The 21555-nt window shown below is 46.5% G+C and overlaps 1 protein-coding gene across 1 annotated transcript; it reads left to right on the forward strand.

Moving 5' to 3' along the window:
- The first annotated feature begins 276 nt into the window (after positions 1 to 276).
- On the forward strand, positions 277 to 21266 carry LOC119385530 (uncharacterized). Its single transcript, XM_037652951.2, has 5 exons — positions 277 to 477; positions 5519 to 5684; positions 8047 to 8254; positions 9189 to 9597; positions 20920 to 21266. The coding sequence occupies exons 1-5, from the start codon at positions 277 to 279 to the stop codon at positions 21193 to 21195; spliced, it is 1260 nt and encodes a 419-aa protein (XP_037508879.2). The 3' UTR covers positions 21196 to 21266.
- The last annotated feature ends 289 nt before the right edge of the window (positions 21267 to 21555 follow it).

Below are 21555 nucleotides of genomic sequence, written 5' to 3' on the forward strand. Positions count from 1 at the left end.
ATAGCAGATGCTGTTGGCTCTCTACAATTTTCCATACTTGCGATAAAGAAAACAACTATTCATAAAACCAGCAAATACATGTGTTCTATATATATATATATATATATATATATATATATATATATATATATATGTTCTGCGAATGAAACGCTTTATCCAAGCTTCCGCGTGTGTTCTATTCGCGAAGAGGAAGAAGGTGCCGAAAGCGCGCATGCACCGTTGGGCCTCGTGGATGGTGGCGCTCTTGCCGCGCGTTTAACAACAGTCATCAGAACAATGTCCGTTACAGATGAGCAGTCGGGGTCAACGGTGGACGTCGGGGACATCTTCGGCAATGACTTTGTGGTGGAGAACGTGTTCGACTGCCTGGGCACCGAGGACCTCTTCACATGCGCAGAGGTCAACCGCCTGTGGCAGTCGGTCGCCCTGTCTCGGCTCAAGAAGAGGCTCATCTCCGTCTCCATCTGTTGTACGCCGGTGAGCCACATGCTGCCCACATACACACACCTAGAGACTATAGCTTTCCGCGATTCCGCGAAAAATTGCAGAATTAGTGTTTTACGCAGAGGTGCTAGAAAATAAGGTGTCGAGAATATTCGAGTTCAAATTCGAATCGAATAATACCTGATCGCGGAAAGTTAGGGCCTCCAGTAATCGTCAAGCCAGCCCTCTTCAGGAACTGCGCCTGCTGGGTTTGAAGTGTGGCCGCAGTATTTCCGCTTTTTTGGCTCACGGTAACCTCGGCGCTTGACGTCACATGTGAAAATTTGGTCACGCTACAGCCGCCACTGCCGAATTATCCGTTCAGAAACCCCAAACTTGTGTCCCGCTGCGCACTTGGATTTTTCGGCGTCAAGGGTAACAGCTTTCTTGAACGCTGCGAGTGACAGACACCTATAGCACGATTTGTTTCCAAACAAGAAAAGCCAGGTACAGATTTTGAAGTTGCGGCCTTCTGTGCAGGGATAGCGAACCCGACTCCTTCTTCCATTGCCGTTAATTACCTCTCAGAGCCGATCAACTCTGTAGACGAAGAAAGATCATTCAGGTGCCGACATCGTGTTCCAAAGCCTCACTCTCTTAGTAAAGAAAGGACAAAACACCACCTGATGCTCGGCCACCGCAGCTTTTTTCAGGTTTAATGTAATGCAAGCACGTATGGAGGCTGAAAGGGTTTAGTAAATAAGCTGTTAGATGTATACCTGATCTCTGTTCAATATTGCCGCGGAATCTGCAGATTCCTCTATCTGTATTCGCAGAATTTTGATTTCCACCGCATAAGATTAGAGGCTTTACACACGCCTTTAGGGCCACCAACGCTTTCTTCACTCATGCAACCACAGGTCAGGCAGCTTCAAAACAAACAAAAAAATCCGGCCACTGGTTTACGGGACTATCTGGAAGTGTATACAGATAAAATAACTCTGCAGTGACTCATGTACGGTGCCAAACTTTGCGAGACTATATATGTTCCTGAAATAACCCTTACAAAAATATATTTAGACAGTCTATAGACTGTCTAAATTGATTTTTGTAAGGGAAGATCCGTCACGTGACCGCGTTGTGGGCTTTCCGTAGAAGGGGCGGGGTCGAATGAGAAACACGCCTGCCAGGCGGCACATGGTAGCGTCATGCCTTTTCAGCGCTTACGAAGAAACGGCGTCCTACTTACCCTATTTTCTGTTTTAAATTTCTTCCTGTTCTCTCGTAAGCGCTGAAAATGGGCGAAGTATATCACTTATCCAACTAGCCCTCCTTTCCTTTCTTTAGCCCTTTTCCTTTTTTAGCCCTTCTTTTTGCCGCATGAATTATTGTAGTGTTTATGTCAACGCAGCGGATGGAAAATTTATCGAATCAGTGGGCCCATAGATATAACCCCATTATATGCTGCCCGAAGGAAAATAATTTGTAAAAATGGCCCCTATTATATTAACCGACTATTGCCCTTCATATAGGTGAAAAAAATTCATAGAGAAGGTGTCACTGGCACTATGCTTTCGGCTAATATGAGCATGTACTGTGAGTTTCAAGGGCTTGAGGGCATTGGCACAACTAAAAAATCGGCAGATCCCACGCAGTGTGGGAATCGAGATAATGCGAAGTAGCCAGCAAAGAGCTGCATACATCGTATTGTTTGTCATTCAGGCTTATGAAGTCATTCATGTCGTGACATCTAGTTCGCTATATATCGCGAGATTGTCATACATGCATGCGTGTATAATCTGGTATATGCCATGCTAATGAAACATATATTCTGCTACATATATATATACGATGCATGACCTGCTATTTATGTTCGTTGATCAGGACGTCTTGAGGGGCTTGAGGGGCAAAAAGCATGCCAACCCGGTTGTGCAATGCGATGTAGGAGTGGTGTACGAGATACCGCTTTCCTGCGGCAGGTCTTATGTGGGCCAAACAAGCCGCTGCGTAAATGACCGTGCGCGTGAACACCAGCTGTCAATCAAAAATAAAGAAATGGCGAATTTGCCAGCTCACTGCGCTGCCTGTGGATGCGAAGCACGATTTCAACAGACTAAAATACTTGGACGTAGCAAAAACACGTGTGCTCGGGAGGTTTTGGAAGCATTCTTCATTAAAGGGAAAAAAGATAGCTGTGTAAGTGAGGCCTCGGTAGCGCTCTACGGCGCAGAAGTGTCTTTTTTGATGAATAAGGTGCGTTAACACGTGATGTTCCTCGATGTGTCTGTGCTTCTATGCGCAGCCACGGGGTGTCTGCGCAGTTCGGGGTTCCCTATTTAACTGATTCTCTACGTTCAATAAAAACAGTTGGTAGTGTGCGCTCGATCTGTTTAAGTGTTCCTTCTTTGTGTTGTCCTTTTCTAGTTTAGCGCAAATTTTCCTGCATATTTATGTTCGTCACGCACTCTTGTCATGCCATACCAATTTAGGTATATATCCAGTAAACAAAATGGCCGGGAGTGCACCACGAGCGTGGCATCTAAATCATACACTACATGACATGCATGTCATGATTTTCGTGTTACCACCTGTTATTAATGTTCGTCACACAGTCACGACGCGAGATACCAATTTTGGTGTATATCAAGCTAGCGAAACGGCCGCCAGCGCACCATGAGCGTGGCACGAAAGTAATGGTGTACATGGCATGCGTGTCATGATTTTCATGTTAATTCCTGTTATTTATGTTCATCACAAAGTTACGTCGCGAGATACCAATTTTGGTGTATATCAAGCTAGCAAAACGGCCGTCAGCGCGCCATGAGCGTGGCATGTAAGTCATACTGTGTATGACATGCGTGTCATGATTTTCATGTTAATTCCTGTTATTTATGTTCATCACAAAGTTACGTCGCGAGATACCAATTTTGGTGTATATCAAGCTAGCAAAACGGCCGTCAGCGCGCCATGAGCGTGGCATGTAAGTCATACTGTGTATGACATGCGTGTCATGATTTGCACGTTAGGACCTATCACTTGTGTTCGTCATACACTATTGTCACGCCATACCGATTTTGGTATATATCAAACTAACGAAACGGCCGCAAGAGCACCAAAGCAGTGGCATGTAAATCATGTCGTTCATGACATGGCTATCATGATTTTCATGTTATGACCTGTCATTTATGTTCGTCATAAAGTCACGTTACCCCATACCAATTTCGTAGCCCAAAGTCATAGGCGGCTAGATAGATAGATAGATAGATAGATAGATAGATAGATAGATAGATAGATAGATAGATAGATAGATAGATAGATAGATAGATAGATAGATAGATAGATAGATAGATAGATAGATAGATAGATACGCTCAAACTCGCAGAAGTTCGCTAAGAAATGCTTCGCATTTAAAACTGATGCTTCATGATCGTATCATTGCAGTGGATAACCGTATAAATTTTTTTATTATTTCGAGCAGATAAGAAAAACTGCATGTTATGGCATCGAAATTTGGCCTTTTCAGGTGGATACAGTCGGTAACAATGTAACCCCGCGCCCCTCCTCTTCCAGGTAGCTTATATAGTCAAACCAGACAATATAAAACTCGGGTGAATTCAACTATCCTTTTTATCGAACTACTTTTCGAACACTACAATGCTTTAAGGTCCGAATGCGTTGGAAAAATCTACGGCTACATCGAACAAAAATAGCCGAAGCACTCCATATTTCGAACATCAGGCACTGCGAAACGCCCCCAAAAGTTGACTTTCTCTCAATAATCACGAACCTCTACCAACTAGCCCAACTCGCCATCTCGTTGTCTCACAGAAAGTTGACTTGTTCTCGCGGAAGGGGGCTTTCCCGTATGCATTTGGGAGCTGTGTGATTAGAGGGGCGTCGCTCTGAGCGAGTAGAAACTACATACCGCTTGTCATCCCGTGCTCTCTCCCATGATTCCTCGCCGTCGTGCGCGGTCGCCATTCGCTTCCGCGCGAGTCTCCGCTCATTTTGTTAACGCGATAGCTGCCGTAAAACTGAAGAACCTGCTGTTTTCCGCAAAGGCGGCGATGTTTAACGCAGTCGAACGTGGAGAAAGGGAGTCTGACGTTCGCCGCTGCATGCAGTATCCCAAAAGCACGCTGAGTACGGTAGTGAAGAACAAGGCCGACATTAGGCCGAGGTGGACCAGAGGCTCCCGACTCTGACGAGTACGTACAGCTGCGTATGAAGGTGTTGAGGCGCTGATTACATCTACACCGTATTTTCTCACGTATAACCAGTCCCTGCATACAACACACATCCCTACATACCGTTGAGAACTAAAAAAACAAACAAAATAGATAGATAGATAGATAGATAGATAGATAGATAGATAGATAGATAGATAGATAGATAGATAGATAGATAGATAGATAGATAGATAGATAGATAGATAGATAAGATAGATAGATAGATAGATAGATATAGATAGATAGATAATAGATAGATAGATAGATAGATAGATAGATAGATAGATAGATAGATAGATAGATAGATAGATAGATACGCTCAAACTCGCAGAAGTTCGCTAAGAAATGCTTCGCATTTAAAAAAGAGATCGCCCCCGCTTTGCCGTGAAGCCGCCTTCTTTGCATTATCGGAAGAAGTGCCGTGAAGTCAACTTGCGCACCGAAATTCGCTTCGAAAATGCGGCGATTTATTTAGAAGTTTTATATCGAATTATACGATATATCGAATAATGTCAGATTTTCTGTGAGTTCGATATATGCGGGTTCGACTGTAAAAAATATTTTGAATCGATTCGTTCACTGCAACTCGCATGATATCTTGAAATAGCGGAATTTACCCCTTACTTTTGTCAGCGTCTCCTTGTGCCGGCGTTTCTTTTTTTGCTTTTATTTTTTCTTCCCAATTGCGGTGACTCGCTGAGCAACCAACCTGCCCAATGAAGGCTTCCTCGGCCTACACCCGCATGTGACCGAAAACTGCTCCATTTCCAACGAGCTCAAGTGCGAGGTGCCATGCACCGACTTTCTGTTGCCCGCTGCCATACTTGTGCCAAAAGCCATGCGTGTTTGTGTGATCGCGCGTACAGGACTCGGAGCAGCCGATCGAGGAGCCAGCGCCAGGCAGGCTTCACGCGTGCGTGGAAATCCTGTGCTCGAAGTTCGCTCGCTACCGAAACATCGCGCGCCTGGCCGGCATGAGGCCGTCGCTGGTGTTTCTATCGTATCACGCCGACCTGAACGAGGACCGGCATGGTAAGTCTGCGCTATTTATATACACAATGGCCACCGTGGGCCTCCGCGAGAAAATAACGCAACATCTCGTTCTTGAATTATTAAAAGGGCACAAACATTTAATCATCTTAGACCATGGTGTTTTTAGAAATAACACTTGGATGAAAAAAAAAAAAAACCTGAAGAAACCCTAATGCGAGACTTAGGGTTCTGGGAGTGTCACTTGCAGCGGTTGTTGAGTAAACTTAGGTGAAGCTGTGACGTCAACAAGACATGTGTTCGCAGTCCTTTAGCGTAGCGAACCCCATCCGATGGCTTTCTGAGATGTAATTGCTGTTAATTTCTGCTAATTATATGACTCGAATTTCACATTGTGACACACCTTATTGTCACTGTATCATATACAACCCTTTTAGCTTAACCCATTCCATCCGTTTTATATGCGTCTTCATTGTTATCAGGGTTTTTGGACAACTCGCACCGGCGCTCGACAGGGTGTTCTGGAAGATAGCAAGGAGTGTCACTCGGTGTTCATGCCACTAGAAAAAAAGGTGCCGGAAACCAAGCGCCCTTTTTACCTATATACGAATTTCACGCTGAATACTTGAGCGCTGTTATGTTGGTCGGGCATTAATGATTTCAAATGGTCGGTGCCGTTTTGGCAGAGAAGTTATAAAAAATCCTAGATATAGGCTGAGTACCTTGCGTACGTTCATAATGCCTTAACGGGATACCCCTGCAGCAGATGATTTCAACATTCGCGTCACACCTAGCTATATAACTAAAAACATCTGGCTTCATTATAATTCTGTGTCGCTCTGAACCACTGATGATAACAAAACTATACAGGCAAAAAAGAACCCCCGACTACATGCACGAGTTGGCGTATCTACAGTACGGAGCACTCGTGCGAGCTGTTTATCGGCCTTATATAATATTGCGGTTGGAACCAACGATGCAAACGCCTATATCAGAATGTATGCGTAATGACTTAAAAAATGCCACGTACGTACAGTACTCACGGATTGAAATAGGACAATTTAGGGCTAAGTAATGCACATGTTTTCGTTTCTACCGTCTTCCGTTAGGGTCATATCGCCGTAGATCAGAGCCAACATTATCTTTAGAGACCAGATTCATCGCCGCATGACGGGGCTATATCGAGCAATTGCGCATACAAGTCCTTATACTAAAAAAAAAAGACTGATGTCGCGTTTGAATCCGTGAGTATACTGTGCATATGACGGTCCCCCAGATGGAACATTTTACCAGGAATAGTGTGTTTGGTACCATTAAATGCATACACGTGCTCTCCGTTGTTTTAGCTCTTTCTTCAGCGCATAAATTTGACCGCTCGCGCGGTCACTTTAATTCTATATATATAGCTGCGCATCCGCGGGCGCCTTCACTTCTTTGCATAACGCGTCCGCGCAAGCACTCGCCTGAGTTACGGTTTTTAGCTACACGATACGAACGGATCGGAAGAAATTGATGGCTCCGCATTAAAGGGACCATCGCGTTGCGTTATAAGACAGAAAGAAAATTCCTCTTGTCATATAGCCCACCTGATTCTCAGCTAAAAGTACTTCTTTACGTCGCCCTTGACGAACTATGGGGGTCGCCCGCGCTTTAGCAAATTGGTACGTATTATATAGTTTCGGTATCGCGTTTCGCAAGCTTCGCTTACTCTCCGAGATTCATATTATACAGCAAGCAGCGGAAAATAGATTGGCCATGTAATGTTTTTGGTATGGGATACTGTCGGCTCTCTTTTTGACTCGATTTGTGGCCGCGCCTTATTGTATTACGCAGAAAAAAAAAGAAGAAAAGTTTATTTATCCAAGGTATATGCAGCAAAACATGGTGATGACATGTTCTTTACGCGACAGCCATCAGAGAATGGTTATTTTCTGCAGTGGCCGGCGGAAGGAAAAACAAGTTTATGCTAACGGCGTCTTGCACAGCTACCTTCGCCCTAACAAAATCAGGTGTTATTTTTTTTGTCTTTGAAACTATAGTCAAGTATCCATTAGCGGTAATTGTTACACTGAAAGATCCGGACATTCAAAATGCTACAACCCGGCGAAATTTGAGCTAGAATAAAGCAGTGGTAAGCGCGAAATCTTTTTTTTTTTCAATATTCTAAACGGAACATATGCACGTCCCTGTATAGATAAATGGAAACATGGCGGCGTCGAGGGAGCCCTCGTTTGAAAGGTCTATATGCCCACCTTTGTGCATGCACGCATGGTCCCATATGGTGGGGGTTGCCTGTCAGCATACCTAACAATGTATGATTGTAGCGTGCTGCCGAACGCTGTAAGTTATGGTGCAAGCGCGTGCGAACACACTACGGTATGCGTGCATGTCTCTGCGTGTCCAGTGGTGGACTGCGTGCGCCAGCTACTCCCTGGGGATTCCGTCATCGTATATTTCAAGCTCGAGCTCATCCGAACGGCCGACGACTCCGATGACAACTCGCACGAAGGTGTCTTTGGCGAGTTTTTGTTCCACGCCGAGCCAGTCGTGCGACCTGCAGCAAGAGATGACGGCCGACAGCAGCCACCACCGCCGGAAAGTCTTGTCACAGGGTGAGCACTACAGTCGAGGAACATGCGACCTGCTCTAGCGGGGACGACACGGGTAATTGGGACGGGTGAAGCTCTAGCGTCCAACAGACTTTCGTCGTGCTCTCTGATCACAATGAATGCAGTATAAGCTGTACCGCGCGTCTGTCTGTTTTCATCACTCGAACGGTTCACGCGATGAATGCGAAGGAGATGAGCTATTGAAACCATGGTTTGAAGGACAGGTATCGGTCTCGAGCAAGGTGAAAGCAAGTACTTTAGTCGAAAGGTGGGGCTCCGGGCTGACGTTTCCCGGTTCACCAGTCTATTAATCACATCAGGCATCCATATTTGTGACCACTTTTTCTTCGAGAACTGATATCTCTAAACTATAGTGCTGCAGTCCACACATCGGAGGAAAACGGCCCCTCCAATGATACCACGTAGAAGATGGAAAAACCGTCGTACGACTCTTTTTTTTTTTTGTCATCTTGAAAACAAGGCGCAACTTGGCGCTCTTTCATTCACACACACATTCACACACGCACGTTCTCACGCCCACGTGTACGTGTGAATGTCTACGTAAATGATGGAGTGCCAAGTTGCGCCTACTATTGAAGATGACATATTACCAACTAGCCTAACAGCAAGTTCAAATAACCGTCGTAGGACTTTCAGAAGAAAGAGAGGAGCTCTTTACTTGCATGAAAATGTTGGGAGTAGAAAGTCTGGAGTTAGTCTCGAACCTCGCTCGCAAGAATCAGTGAAAAAGACTGCTCGGTACGGGTTAAAAAAAAAAAAAGCGAATATACATAGTGACTGTCGGTTTGCAACTGTAGAAAGATAGCTGCTTGATAACGAGGAGGGGAACAACGCGGCTCTCCAGCAAGTCGCCTGCGAAACGTGCGTGAGCGTCAGTGTGCTTGTCTTGTGTGACATAAATACACGATCGGCACAGCCCGTCGTCGCCTGGGCCCAGCCAGGTGCAGGGGCGCCCTTCCGAAGGCGAGCCGACGCCACCACGACCCGCGCCACCCGGTCCGGTTGCCGCTACTGCTGATGCTGCTGCCCCAGTCGCGGCAGAACAACCCGCCGCAGCAGACGCACCCGCCGCGGCTGAAGCACCCGCCATAGCAGAAGCACCCGACGCGGCAGTTGCACCCGCCGCTGGATTGCCGCCGGCAGGGTTGCCTGTTACCTGGCCACGTCCCCGCATTCCATCGAGAGGCAGAGGCAGTGGCGCCGTCTTCCATAACGTACTGCCCGGCGTGCTCATGTTCCAGGCCCTGCACGTGACCGAAGGCACCCTGGAGGCTGACGTCGCCAACTCCTGCTTCAAGGAGGAAGCCACCGGCAAGGTCATAAAGGTGAAATGCGTGCCACGTTAATAGGCGTTTTGGAGAGAACCTTTTCTTCCATTACTGAGTTTAATTGCCACTAGATCAGCTTGTTAAACGCCACGGCTATTCTTTTTTCTAATCTTTTTTTCTTCTGCCCTCTGTAGTGCGGCCTCCTTTCTACAGCGCTAGATGGGTTGACTTCAGTCGTTTCGATGTGCACCTATGTGTGTCGCAGAATTACCAAAGCGATATATGCGAGAAGATCATAAACAAATACAGAAAGAAGCAGGGAAAGCTCTGCACGTGTTCTGCGTTGATTTTGTCTTGTCAGCAAAAGAAGCCGGCAGATCCCACGCATTGTGGGAATCTATGTAATGCGAAGCAGCCAGCAAAGAGCTGCATACATCGTCTTGTATGTCACTGAGGAAAATGTGTGTCATGGTTTTCATGTTAACTCCTATTATTTATGTTCGTCACACAGTAACGTCGCGCAATACCAACTTCGGCGTAGATCAAGCTAGCGAAACGGCCGCCAGCGCACCATGAGCGTGGCACGTAAGTCATGCTGTACATGACATGCGTGTCATGATTTTCACGTCAACTCGTGCTATTTATGTTCGTTACACAGTCACGTCGCAAGATACCAATTTTGGTGTACATAAAGCTAGCGAAACGGCCGCCAGCGCACCATGAGCGTGGCACGTAAGTCATGCTGTACATGACATGCGTGTCATGATTTTCACGTCAACTCGTGCTATTTATGTTCGTTACACAGTCACGTCGCAAGATACCAATTTTGGTGTACATAAAGCTAGCGAAACGGCCGCCAGCGCACCATGAGCGTGGCACGTAAGTCATGCTGTACATGACATGTGAGTCATGATTTTCATGTTAACTCGTGTGTTATTCATGTTGGTCACACAGTCACGTCACGCAATACCGGTTTCGGGGTAGATCAATCTAGCGAAACGGCCGCCAGCGCACCATGAGCGTGGCACGTAAGTCATGCTGTACATGACATGCGTGTCATGATTTTCACGTGTTATTTATGTTCGTCACGCAGTCACGTCACAAGACACCAATTTTGGTGTATATCAAGCTAGCGAAACGGCCGCCAGCGCACCATGAGCGTGGCACGTAAGTCATGCTGTACATGACATGCGTGTCATGATTTTCACGTCAACTCGTGCTATTTATGTTCGGGTACACAGTCACGTCGCAAGATACCAATTTTGGTGTACATAAAGCTAGCGAAACGGCCGCCAGCGCACCATGAGCGTGGCACGTAAGTCATGCTGTACATGACATGTGAATCATGATTTTCATGTTAACTCGTGTGTTATTCATGTTCGTCACACAGTCACGTCACGCAATACCGATTTCGGGGTAGATCAAGCTAGCGAAACGGCCGCCAGCGCACCATGAGCGTGGCACGTAAGTCATGATTTTCATGTTAACTCGTGTGTTATTCATGTTGGTCACACAGTCACGTCACGCAATACCGGTTTCGGGGTAGATCAATCTAGCGAAACGGCCGCCAGCGCACCATGAGCGTGGCACGTAAGTCATGCTGTACATGACATGCGTGTCATGATTTTCACGTGTTATTTATGTTCGTCACGCAGTCACGTCACAAGACACCAATTTTGGTGTATATCAAGCTAGCGAAACGGCCGTCAGCGCACCATGAGCGTGGCATGTAAATCATGCTGTACATGACATGCGTGTCATGATTTTCATGTTATGACTTGTCATTGATGTTCGTCATACAGTCATGTTACGTCATACCAATTTTTGTGTACATTCGATTAACCGAGCGACCAGGAGAGCACAAAGTCGTAGGCGGCTAGATAGATAGATAGATAGATAGATAGATAGATAGATAGATAGATAGATAGATAGATAGATAGATAGATAGATAGATAGATAGATAGATAGATAGATACGCTCAAAGTCGCAGAAGTTCGCTAAGAAATGCTTCGCATTAAAAAAAAAGCATTTTGAAGCGTGTCAGCCTCTCTAATCAATGGCATCAGCAAGCCCACGTGAATATCGTTCTGTATACAGATGATACTAGTGTGTTCTTATCTGGCATGCATCTCGATAAGATGCACGTTAAAACTAATACAGGGTTACAAGAGTTATCATTATGGTTGAATATAAATAAACTAAGCTTGAACGTTAGTAAAACAATGATAATTGTATTTAAGGCACGCAACAAACCTGATGTTTCGGAACTTCAGCTAACATTTGAAAACAATGTAATTGAACGTGTCTCTTTCTAAAAGCTTTTAGGTGTCTTTTTGAAGAACACTTGGACTGGTCCCAGCATATAAATAAAATTCATGCCAACATATCAAAGTCTCTCGGTGTATTCCGCAAACTTACAAACCTTGTTCCCAAATGTTTAAAATGGCAGTTACACAGGGTGTTTAAGATAAAAAGCACCAGGTATTAAAAAATTAAGCATAGGCGCGACACGTCTCCAGTTAGCACGTCAGAATATTTTTTGCAATGCGCGAAGCTCGGCAATTAACAAAAATTGATTAATGAACTTTTTAAATAGTAACTCTAGAGAAAAATCTTTAATACGAAATTTGTATGGCTTGTTCATAATTATCGAATTTTTCAATATGTGGTAAGATAACTCCCCTGCTTATTTTTTTTTTCACGGCGCTTCTTTAAATCGCGCGATTTTTAAAAATACCACGTTACTACCGCCTAACGCGCGGCGCTTTTAGTGCCCTCAAATAAATGTAAGTTGAACGAATTATCAAAGGCAGCTCTGCGCTCGACGGTCGATTGAGCAGGCTATATCGGTGACTGCGATGGACGCTAAGGGATGGTAGGGGCGTACCGTCAAAAAAAAAAAAAATCTACGAAAGAGCGGCCGCCACGTGTGAGTGAATCCTTTATCTCGGTCCTTCATTACGCTTTCCCCCTCGCCCCTTCCGATGTGTTTCTTCATTGGTGCGAAAAAGGTACACCATCTCCCTCTAAAGGGGACCATGAAGCGATGCGAAGCCGGAGCACTTGCACGATCGCGTTCCGTTGGCGTTCGTTGGGCATGCTACCTACCTCGCGTCGTGGAACGGGAAGAGGAACGCTACGTGCGTCGTGTCTTCCCTCTAGCCTGGCCGTTAATTTCACAGGGCGAGCGGGGAACGCGGTCGACAGGCGCGCGAGGGGGGAGCGTAGGAGAGGAGAGAGGGGGAGGACGCGCATGCGCTGGCGCTCATCGCGGTATTGCGCAGGAGAGGGGGAGGGGAAAGGAGGTGTGTGGAGAGGGTTTGCGCATGCGCAGTAAGGGTGGTCACGCCGCACACCACCACCATCACCGGATTGAACTCCGCCATAAGATGCTTCGCATTTAAAAGAAAAAAAATGCTGAGCAATTGTTATAGTAGGAGATTTCAGTGCATCGCATGCGGCCTGGGGTTATGATAAGGAAAATATCAAAGGTAGAAACCTCAGGATTGACGCCCAGCAGGAGGGACTTACGTTAGCAACCGACCCCCTCTTCCCAACTAGGATCGGAAACAGCGTATTCAGGGACACCTCTCCTGACCTTACATTTACTAAGAATATAATCGAAACATATTGGCTCAACACACACGAAAATATGGGCAGCGATCATTATATTATTGAGACCACCTTAAAAGCGTGCCCACGTAAAAGGGAATGCAGAGCATTAAAGATGGTTAAATGGGACAGTTTCAGAAAAATCAGGGAGAAGGAAGCAAGTGATGCCATCGAAGATTTAGATGAATGGCTCGGAAAGCTTAAGCAAAACATTAAAATGGCAACTAAGACCATATCAAAGACAGAAGGACTAGAAAGCACAGACAATAAGCTCCTACATATGTGGGAAGCAAAGAAGAGCCTAGAAAAAAGGTGGATAAAACAAAAGCACAACAAAAGCCTTAGAAAAAAGATTGTCACCCTCAGTAAAGATATTGAGAAATACGCCGAGCCACTGTGCAGACAACAATGGGAGGAGAAGTGTGATGCGATGGAAAAACAAATAGGTTTCTCCAAAACATGGAACCTCCTAAGATGTCTGATAGACTCGGACGCGAGCAAGACAGCACAACGAGAAAACTTAAGTATACTTCTACACAAATACAAAGGTACCGAAGAAGAACTAGTACAAGAAATCAAGCAGAGATACATAGGGGATACAACCAAAGAGCAGTTAAGTTTGTACAAAGGCAAAGAAAATGATTCTCTAGACCGACCCCTAATAGAGGCCGAGGTACGATCGGAACTTTTTCGTTGAAGATTATTTTTTCTTGTTGAAACGGTATGCTCGTTTTGTCGCTTAACGTCCATCGCAGTCACCGACAGCCTGTTCAATCGATGTCCATGCGCGAAGCAGCCATTGATAATTTGTTCAACTTACATTTGAGGGCACTAAAAGCGCCGCGCGTTAGGCGGCAGTCACGTCGTATTTTCTCAAATTCGCGCGCTTTAAAGAAAGGCGGGAAGAAAATTAAGCAGGGGAGTTATCTCACCATAGAGTGAAAAATTCCACGTTTCTGAACAAACGTTACAACTTTTACATTGAAGATTTTTGTGTAGAGTTACTATTAAAAAAATTAATTAAGCAATCTTCGTTAATTACCGAGCTTTGCGGATCGGGAAAATATTGTGACGTGCTCTATACCGCTCAGAACAATACTACGCTAATTGGAGACGCGTAGTGCGCATGGTTAATTTTTTAATACTTGGTGCTTTTTGTCTGAAACGCCCTGTATTGCACCCTAATTCATTCACATCTTCAGTACTGCATATTGATTTGGGGGTCGACAATCAAAACTAATCTTGTGAGGTTGATAACAGTGCAGAAAAAGGCGATACGATACGTCGAAAACCTTTCATACAACGACCACACAGGCTTGTACTTTCTAGAACACTCTGTTCTAAATGTGAATCAGTTATATGTCTGTTGAATTTGCTCTCCCATGTTTGTAAGGAAATCAAGCTCAGTCCTCCTAAATATATTGAACTGCAATCCAGTAGCAATGCGCCTTATAAATTAAGGCACGGCCATTACAGATTTCCACTTGTCCGAATCACCTAAGGAACCCAAATGTAGACATACTTAATTCCACATCTTCTCGACAGACATACACAGGCCCTAGAAATTATACAAAAATCACTGTCCCCGTACTCTTAAAAAAAAAAAAACAGAACTTGCCTCCTCTCCGGTCTTCAAGATTAACAACTTATGTATGCAGCAGTCATAGGTTCCTTAGGTTTCGTTATTTGTTGTTTCATGACTTTTCTTTATTATTGTAAAACTATGCATTTTGTTCACCTTGTATGAAACTGCGTGTGTATATATTATTAACAACGTATAATGTTATCTCTGTCGCATACGCTCTGAGTGTGCATTCGGGTGCTAGGGTCCCGTCAGGCAGAGCACATCTGCCTTTTGCCTTTGTATTAGGGATGGTCGATTAAAATTTGAATCGATTAATCGTTAATCGTTAACCGATTTAGTCTTTAATCGATTAATTGCTTTCGGTGGAAAATTTCAATCGATTAATCGACATTTTTTATGGGTGCTTTAACACCGATATCTCTTTGTTAGAGAGGCATCGTTCGTGCTGGATATGGACCCAAATCTATTTATCAGACGCGCTGACGATCGAAAATTCCCGCTTTCGAAAGTGTCGACGACGGGCCTCTTGTGTCCAGTGTGCGAAAATTCCCCCTTTCGCACACTGGACATGAGGGGCCCGTCGTCGGGAGATGGCTGTTGGCTAAATAGCGAGGTACTGATAACTTACCTGAAGAGGCGGATTGGTGTCGTCAGGATAGTGTTCTTCAACACTGTCACCTTCGTCGTTACCACCTTTCTTTGGGAGATGGCTCTTTGGCGCATGAATAGAGTGGGCGTGCAGCTGGTGATATCTTAGAGCCTCCATCGCTGGCTTCGAGAAGTGCTTGCCACATTTATTACACCTTGCAGTCTTGGTTTTCTCATCTTCAGCGAACAACGACCACACTGCGCTCCTCGTCCGATTGCCCGGCATTATGACATCCCAAAGGTAGCAGTATAACCACCAATGGGTAATAATTACACAATATAACACGCAAGCAACGCAAGCCCCACGTATAGACGTCAGACTCTGCCCAGGCGGCGCTGCGAAAAACACCGCCACCAGCGCCCTCATCGTAGCCCTGGCACTAACTGGGTAGTGCAAGGAGAGCCGCCCGCAAGCGAATGTGCATAGGCCGCAATATAACCCTCCTCTTTCGTTGGTGTCGAGGCGCGGTTTCCTGAAAATCAAGGACCTGGAAAGCTTCTTCCGCCAATCCACGCTTCAGAAACAAAGGAAGGTGATCAAAGCGAACTGCGAGTACAATGCAAAATAAGTTTTAGTTATTCCCGCGCGCTGCAACTCGCAAGTACAAGCGAGCATCACACGACACCGAGTTCGAGGCAAGCCCTCCGATATCCGTTCTCTAGAGCCTAAATGCGTTAAAATCGGGTATATACGTATGCCACAGCGATAAAGTACCTACATACACGATCAATTTACTTAGCTATGCATCTTACGATCAGTGCTACAAAACTCGGTTCATCAGGAGCGAATGGCTCCGGCGATTTTCGCTTTTTCAGTTGCATTCTCCATTAATCTCTCGCTTCCTGTGCATTGGAGTGTTTTATTACGCATCCTCAAATGGTCTCTTGATGGTCGTCTTCCGTTTGTATGTACTGCAAATGGGGATACGTGCGTGTCCACTTTCGCGGGGTACAACCAAAGGCAAAACCGTGGCCTCCGAGATAGCTACGGCAACCGCGGAGGACACGGGCGAAACAAACCTGAAGGGGGTCACGACCAACATTCTGCGATTTACTTGTGTGACGCACGTGGTGTTAGCTAGTTAGAACCAGAACTCTGAGCCTTCAAAACGTACATACGTCCGCAATGCTGTGTTGTGACGACCAACTCGTCGCGGTGTGCGTATCACGCGTCTCCAGTCTGCCTCTAGCTGCTCACTTCGTGTTACACGACAAGCACCTCTGCTGAGCTTCATAGTCAAGGTTACAACGGTTTTGCATCAGGGCTACGCAAAACAACAGCAGAGCCACACATTCATGCCACCGGCTGTGGAGAACGCGGGCACTTCGCTTACCCAACACGCTCGCAACGGCCCGTATCCAGCGCTCTCGCCTTTCTTCTTTGTACGACAACTATGGAAATCGGTAAAACTGAACGTTGTTATTCAGTCTTTTACGTCCGTGGCAATTCACAACGCAACAGTGCGTCTTTTGCGGAGTTTCTTCGTAGCGTGCGGAGAGCTCTCGTCTGCTGCTGTTTCCGCCGTCGTTCAGGCGAGTGATCCAGCAAGCACTTCACGACGGTACGGTGGCGCGTCCGACTAGCGGAGAGCAATTCACAGCTTTCGTTCTGTGTGTTAAATGCGCAAACACACGCGATATTAAGCTCAATCGTTGTTTCGCACTCGCTAGTTGCACCTGGTCCCATAGCAAACTGTGCGAAAGAGTCGGTCTATGCACTACTCAATACTTCTCCGACAGGTGGCGCCACACATCTTGGAAACTCCAGAGTCTGACGTCTATACTCAGTCGACGCTCAAGCAGCTTAAGGGAGAGGAGGTGAAGGCAGTAGCAGCAGTAGCAGTAGCAGCAGTAGCAGCAGTAGACTGTGAGCCGGAGCGAAGCGGGCAAGTTCATTTCTGCCGATGGGGCGGAGCCGCCTCCTGTCCGGGCTTGAAGCATTGGGAGTGCTTGGAGTTCAGGGCGAGTTCATATCTTTCTCTACGGGGTATGGTCGCCGCCAGCTCCGGGCTCGTTCTGCTAGCGCAGAAATATGCGCTGTAGTGAAAGCAGCGAAAGAGAGGCGACGTGCACGGCATCTGCGTCTCAGCATAGACGTCAGACTCTGGAGTGTCTGGAGTTTCCGAGACGTGTGGCGCCACCTGTCAGAGAAGTATTGAGTAGTGCATAGACCGACTCCCTCGCACAGTTTGCTATGGGACCAGGTGCAACTAGCGAGTGCGAAACAACGATTGAGCTTAATATCGCGTGTGTTTGCGCATTTAACACACAGAACGAAAGCTGTGAATTGCTCTCCGCTAGTCGGACGCGCCACCGTACCGTCGTGAAGTGCTTGCTGGATCACTCGCCAGAACGACGGCGAAAACAGCAGCAGAGGAGACCCCTCCGCACGCTACGAAGAAACGCCGCAAAAGACGCACTGTTGCGTTGTGAATTGTCACGGACGTAAAAGACTGAATAACAACGTTCAGTTTTACCGATTTCCATAGTTGTCGTACGAAGAAGAAAGGCGAGAGCGCTGGATATGGGATGTTGCGAGCGTGTTCGGTAAGCGAAGTACCCTCGTTCTCCACAGCCGGTCGCATGAGAAAGTGTGATAATGTTACTCTGCTGTTGTTTTCCATAGCCCTGATGGAGAACCGTGGTAACCTTGACTATGAAGCTCAGCAGAGGCTCTGACCGCGGTGCTTGTAGTGTAACACGAAGTGAGCAGCTAGAGGCAGTCTGAAGACGCGTGATACGCACACCGCGACGAGTTGGTCGTCACAACACATCATCGCGGACGTACGTTTTGAAGGCTCAGAGTTCTGGTTCTTACTAGCTAACACGTGCGCCATACAAGTAAATCGCAGAATGTTGGTGGTGACCACCTTCAGGTTTGTTTCGCCCGTGTCCTCCGCGGTTGCCGTATCTATCTCGGAGGCCACGGTTTTGCCTTTGGTTGTACTCTGCGAAAGTGGACGCACGTATCCCCATTTGCAGTACACACAAACGGAAGACGACCATCAAGAGACCATTTGAGGATGCGTGAGTTTTGTACCACTGATCGTAAGCTGCATAGCTAAGTAAATTGATCGTGTATGTACTTCATCGCTGTGGCATTACGTATATGCCCGATTTTAACGCATTTAGGCGCTAGAGAACGGATGTCGGAGGGCTTGCCTCGAATTCGATGTCGTGTGATGCTCGCTTGTACTTGCGAGTTGCAGCGCGCGGGAATAACGAAAACTTATTTTGCATTGTACTCGCAGTTCGCTTTGATCAGTTTCCTTTGTTTCTGAAGCGTGGATTGGCGGAAGAAGCTTTCCAGGTCCTTGATTTTCAGGAAACGGCGCCTCGACACCAACGAAAGAGGAGGGATGTATTGTGGCCTATGCACAATCGCTTGCGGACGGCTCTCTTTGCACTACCCAGTTAGTGCCAGGGCTGCGATGAGGGCGCTGGTGGCGGTGTTTTTCGCAGCGCCGCCTGGGCAGAGTCTGACGTCTATAGCGCGCCTCGAAGTCATGCGCTCCGCCCAAGGGGGGAGGTTGGCAGCGGGAGGGGGGGGGGTGCCGTAATCGAATAATCGAATAGCTTTAATCGATTAATCGAAAGGCGGATATCGATGACGATTAATCGATTAATTGTGGACGTTTAATCGATTATTCGATTAATCGTTCATCGATTTTACCATCCCTACTTTGTATCCAGGACATTTCTTTCTTTGTCTGAAATAAAGAGCTGAGTATTCCCATATGCTCAACGTGCAATGTCTCAACTCACTGGGTGTGGTCTTTTATTATGTGGTCTCATAAGGGGCCTTTTGACTCGCATACACTGCAATACCTCTTCGTGTGCTTGGCGTAGATAATGTCCTTATCAAGTTAAAGTCTACGTCAACGTTCCCCACCGCCATTTTAGATATCCAGAAACTCTAGAAACCCAGCAGCATATGTAACGAAGTAGAATTAAATACTCTTTCGACTGGCCAAAAAACATGTACTGAAACACCTAAGCCATTATGCCGATTGCCCAATTATATACAGTAGGCTTGCCGCGTAGAGGTGAGAGTGTAGCCTCCTGTCATGATGGCTTAGCGACTATGACGTTGAGCTGCTGATGACGAGGTCACAAAATGAAATCACGGCCGTGAGGAGCGCATTTTGATGTTGTCGAAATGTAAAAAAAAGAAAAAAAAGGTGAGTATAGTGGCAAGGGCGAATCAATGAATGCGATAGCAACAATTACTTGGAATGCTGTACGAAATAAGGCTATCAGCTGACTCCTTTAGCACCCAACGTGACGTAACTAAAAAACGCCAGCTTAAGAAAGTCGTAAGAAAACTGCGGCGAGCGAAGCGACCTTCGTGCTGTCTAGCATCAACGCAAACTTAGCGATGAGACGACAACACGCACAAAGGCAGTGAGATGTCTGCTATTCGCGCGATGGAGGTTGGCCGTTGCGTTTCATCACAGCTTGAGCCACGATCGTCGGCTGCCCTCAAACTCTTTCACTCGGACATATATAGAATGTACGACGGGCGGGGTGATTTTATCACCTCCGGACTTTATACGGAACGTGGCGACGGCGCCGATGCAGACGGCAAAAATGTACCGGGAGGGTCCATATAATTGCTATCGCAATAAAACCTGCGTGTACTGTACATGTACATTGGGTACACGTTATGAATAAATCCCATGCAGGTGGTCAAAATTTATCCGGAGTATATGTGCCTACGTAATGGACCTAAACGAGACAGAAGTTCGGAGAGAAAGGCCTGAATTGACGAGAAATCGTTAAACAGTAAATGTCGCTGGAGCCAACGTTTCGTCAAGAGCACTTCTCTTCGTCAGGGCAACAATTACCTCCCACAGAATCGTTTTCATGCACGCTTTGCGCATTCTTCTCCCGACCTCATAGGTGGAGGAGGAGAGGGGCAAGGCTGTGCTCAAAGCTTGCTCACCAGCTTTGCTCTTGCTATAGCATGCTTTCCACACAAGCTTGATCTATTCGTCCTCGACCTTTGAGGCTGGGGGAGAGTGAGCAACGCATGCTTAGTTGATCAGCAACACGAAGGCGCTGCGTTATGCAGTTTTCTTTTCCCAGCTAACAACACTGCCAGACCCGCCTCACTGTGACGTGTTTCTTTTAATACATTTTTAGGCAATATAAAGTCTTGAGAAAATGCACCGGGTGTATATATTTCAAAACTCTGCAGACACCACGTATAGTTGTGCTCGATTATTCCAAGCGGGGGACATGAAATGCGTGAAAGATAAAAATATATAATCGGCTAAGATGAGAAAAATGCACATTTCTTTTTAGAAAATTAAATACTTCGTGGCACGTCTTGCAATTTACGAATTAAGCTCGTGGATACCCAAAAAAAAGCAGCTTACTGCAAGCGTGCCTCGCCACCTAGGCGGAGCGTGTCGTCAGCACTTGCACCACGCAATCTCCGCTTGAATCTGAGCGGTGGGGCGCTACGGTGGGACTTCGCTGCGCACACCTGCCTATGCTGGCTCAATGTCCTCGGTGGGCTGGCGCTGCAGGTGACATCGGTGGCCATCTTCAACGCGATGCAGAGTAGCCGGCTAGACCCTTTCATGCGCAGCTTAGGCGAGAGCTTCGGTCCGACGACCAACACCATTGCAGTGGCGTTCCCTCGGAACCAGGACGAGGCGCGACTCGAGCTCGAAGCCTTCGAGCGCTGCTTTCCACGAGTGCCGGCGCTGGCCAATCAGGCCACGGAATTCAACGTGGATGGCCAGTTCGCGCCCATTGGCCGCCTCAAACTCATTCTACTGCTTATCAAGCTGCTAGACTGAGGAGGTACGTGCAGCCGCTACTAATTCGCAGACATCATGCATGTGCTGTACACGCGAATTTCAACGAGGAAAGCGTCAACAATTGAAGGAGAGAAGGCAGAAAACTGCGCTAGAGCGCTTATTTGAGCCAGTTGGTACATGTCCATATAGAAAACACAAGGCAAGAAATAACAAATCCAATGCATCTGCTTGGAATTGTGGTGGCGAATGTTACTTTTTTTTAAATGTGTGTGCTTGTGTTTGTGAGATAACTGAAACATTGTCACTCCTCCTTGTTCTGCGCAGCTAAATGTTCCTCACTTAATGCACGCTCTTGTACCATTTTGATCTCCACGCTCGGCTGCTTCTGTTGCCGACGTC

Source organism: Rhipicephalus sanguineus, chromosome 1 (assembly GCF_013339695.2).
Source record: "Rhipicephalus sanguineus isolate Rsan-2018 chromosome 1, BIME_Rsan_1.4, whole genome shotgun sequence".
Taxonomy (NCBI): domain Eukaryota; kingdom Metazoa; phylum Arthropoda; class Arachnida; order Ixodida; family Ixodidae; genus Rhipicephalus; species Rhipicephalus sanguineus.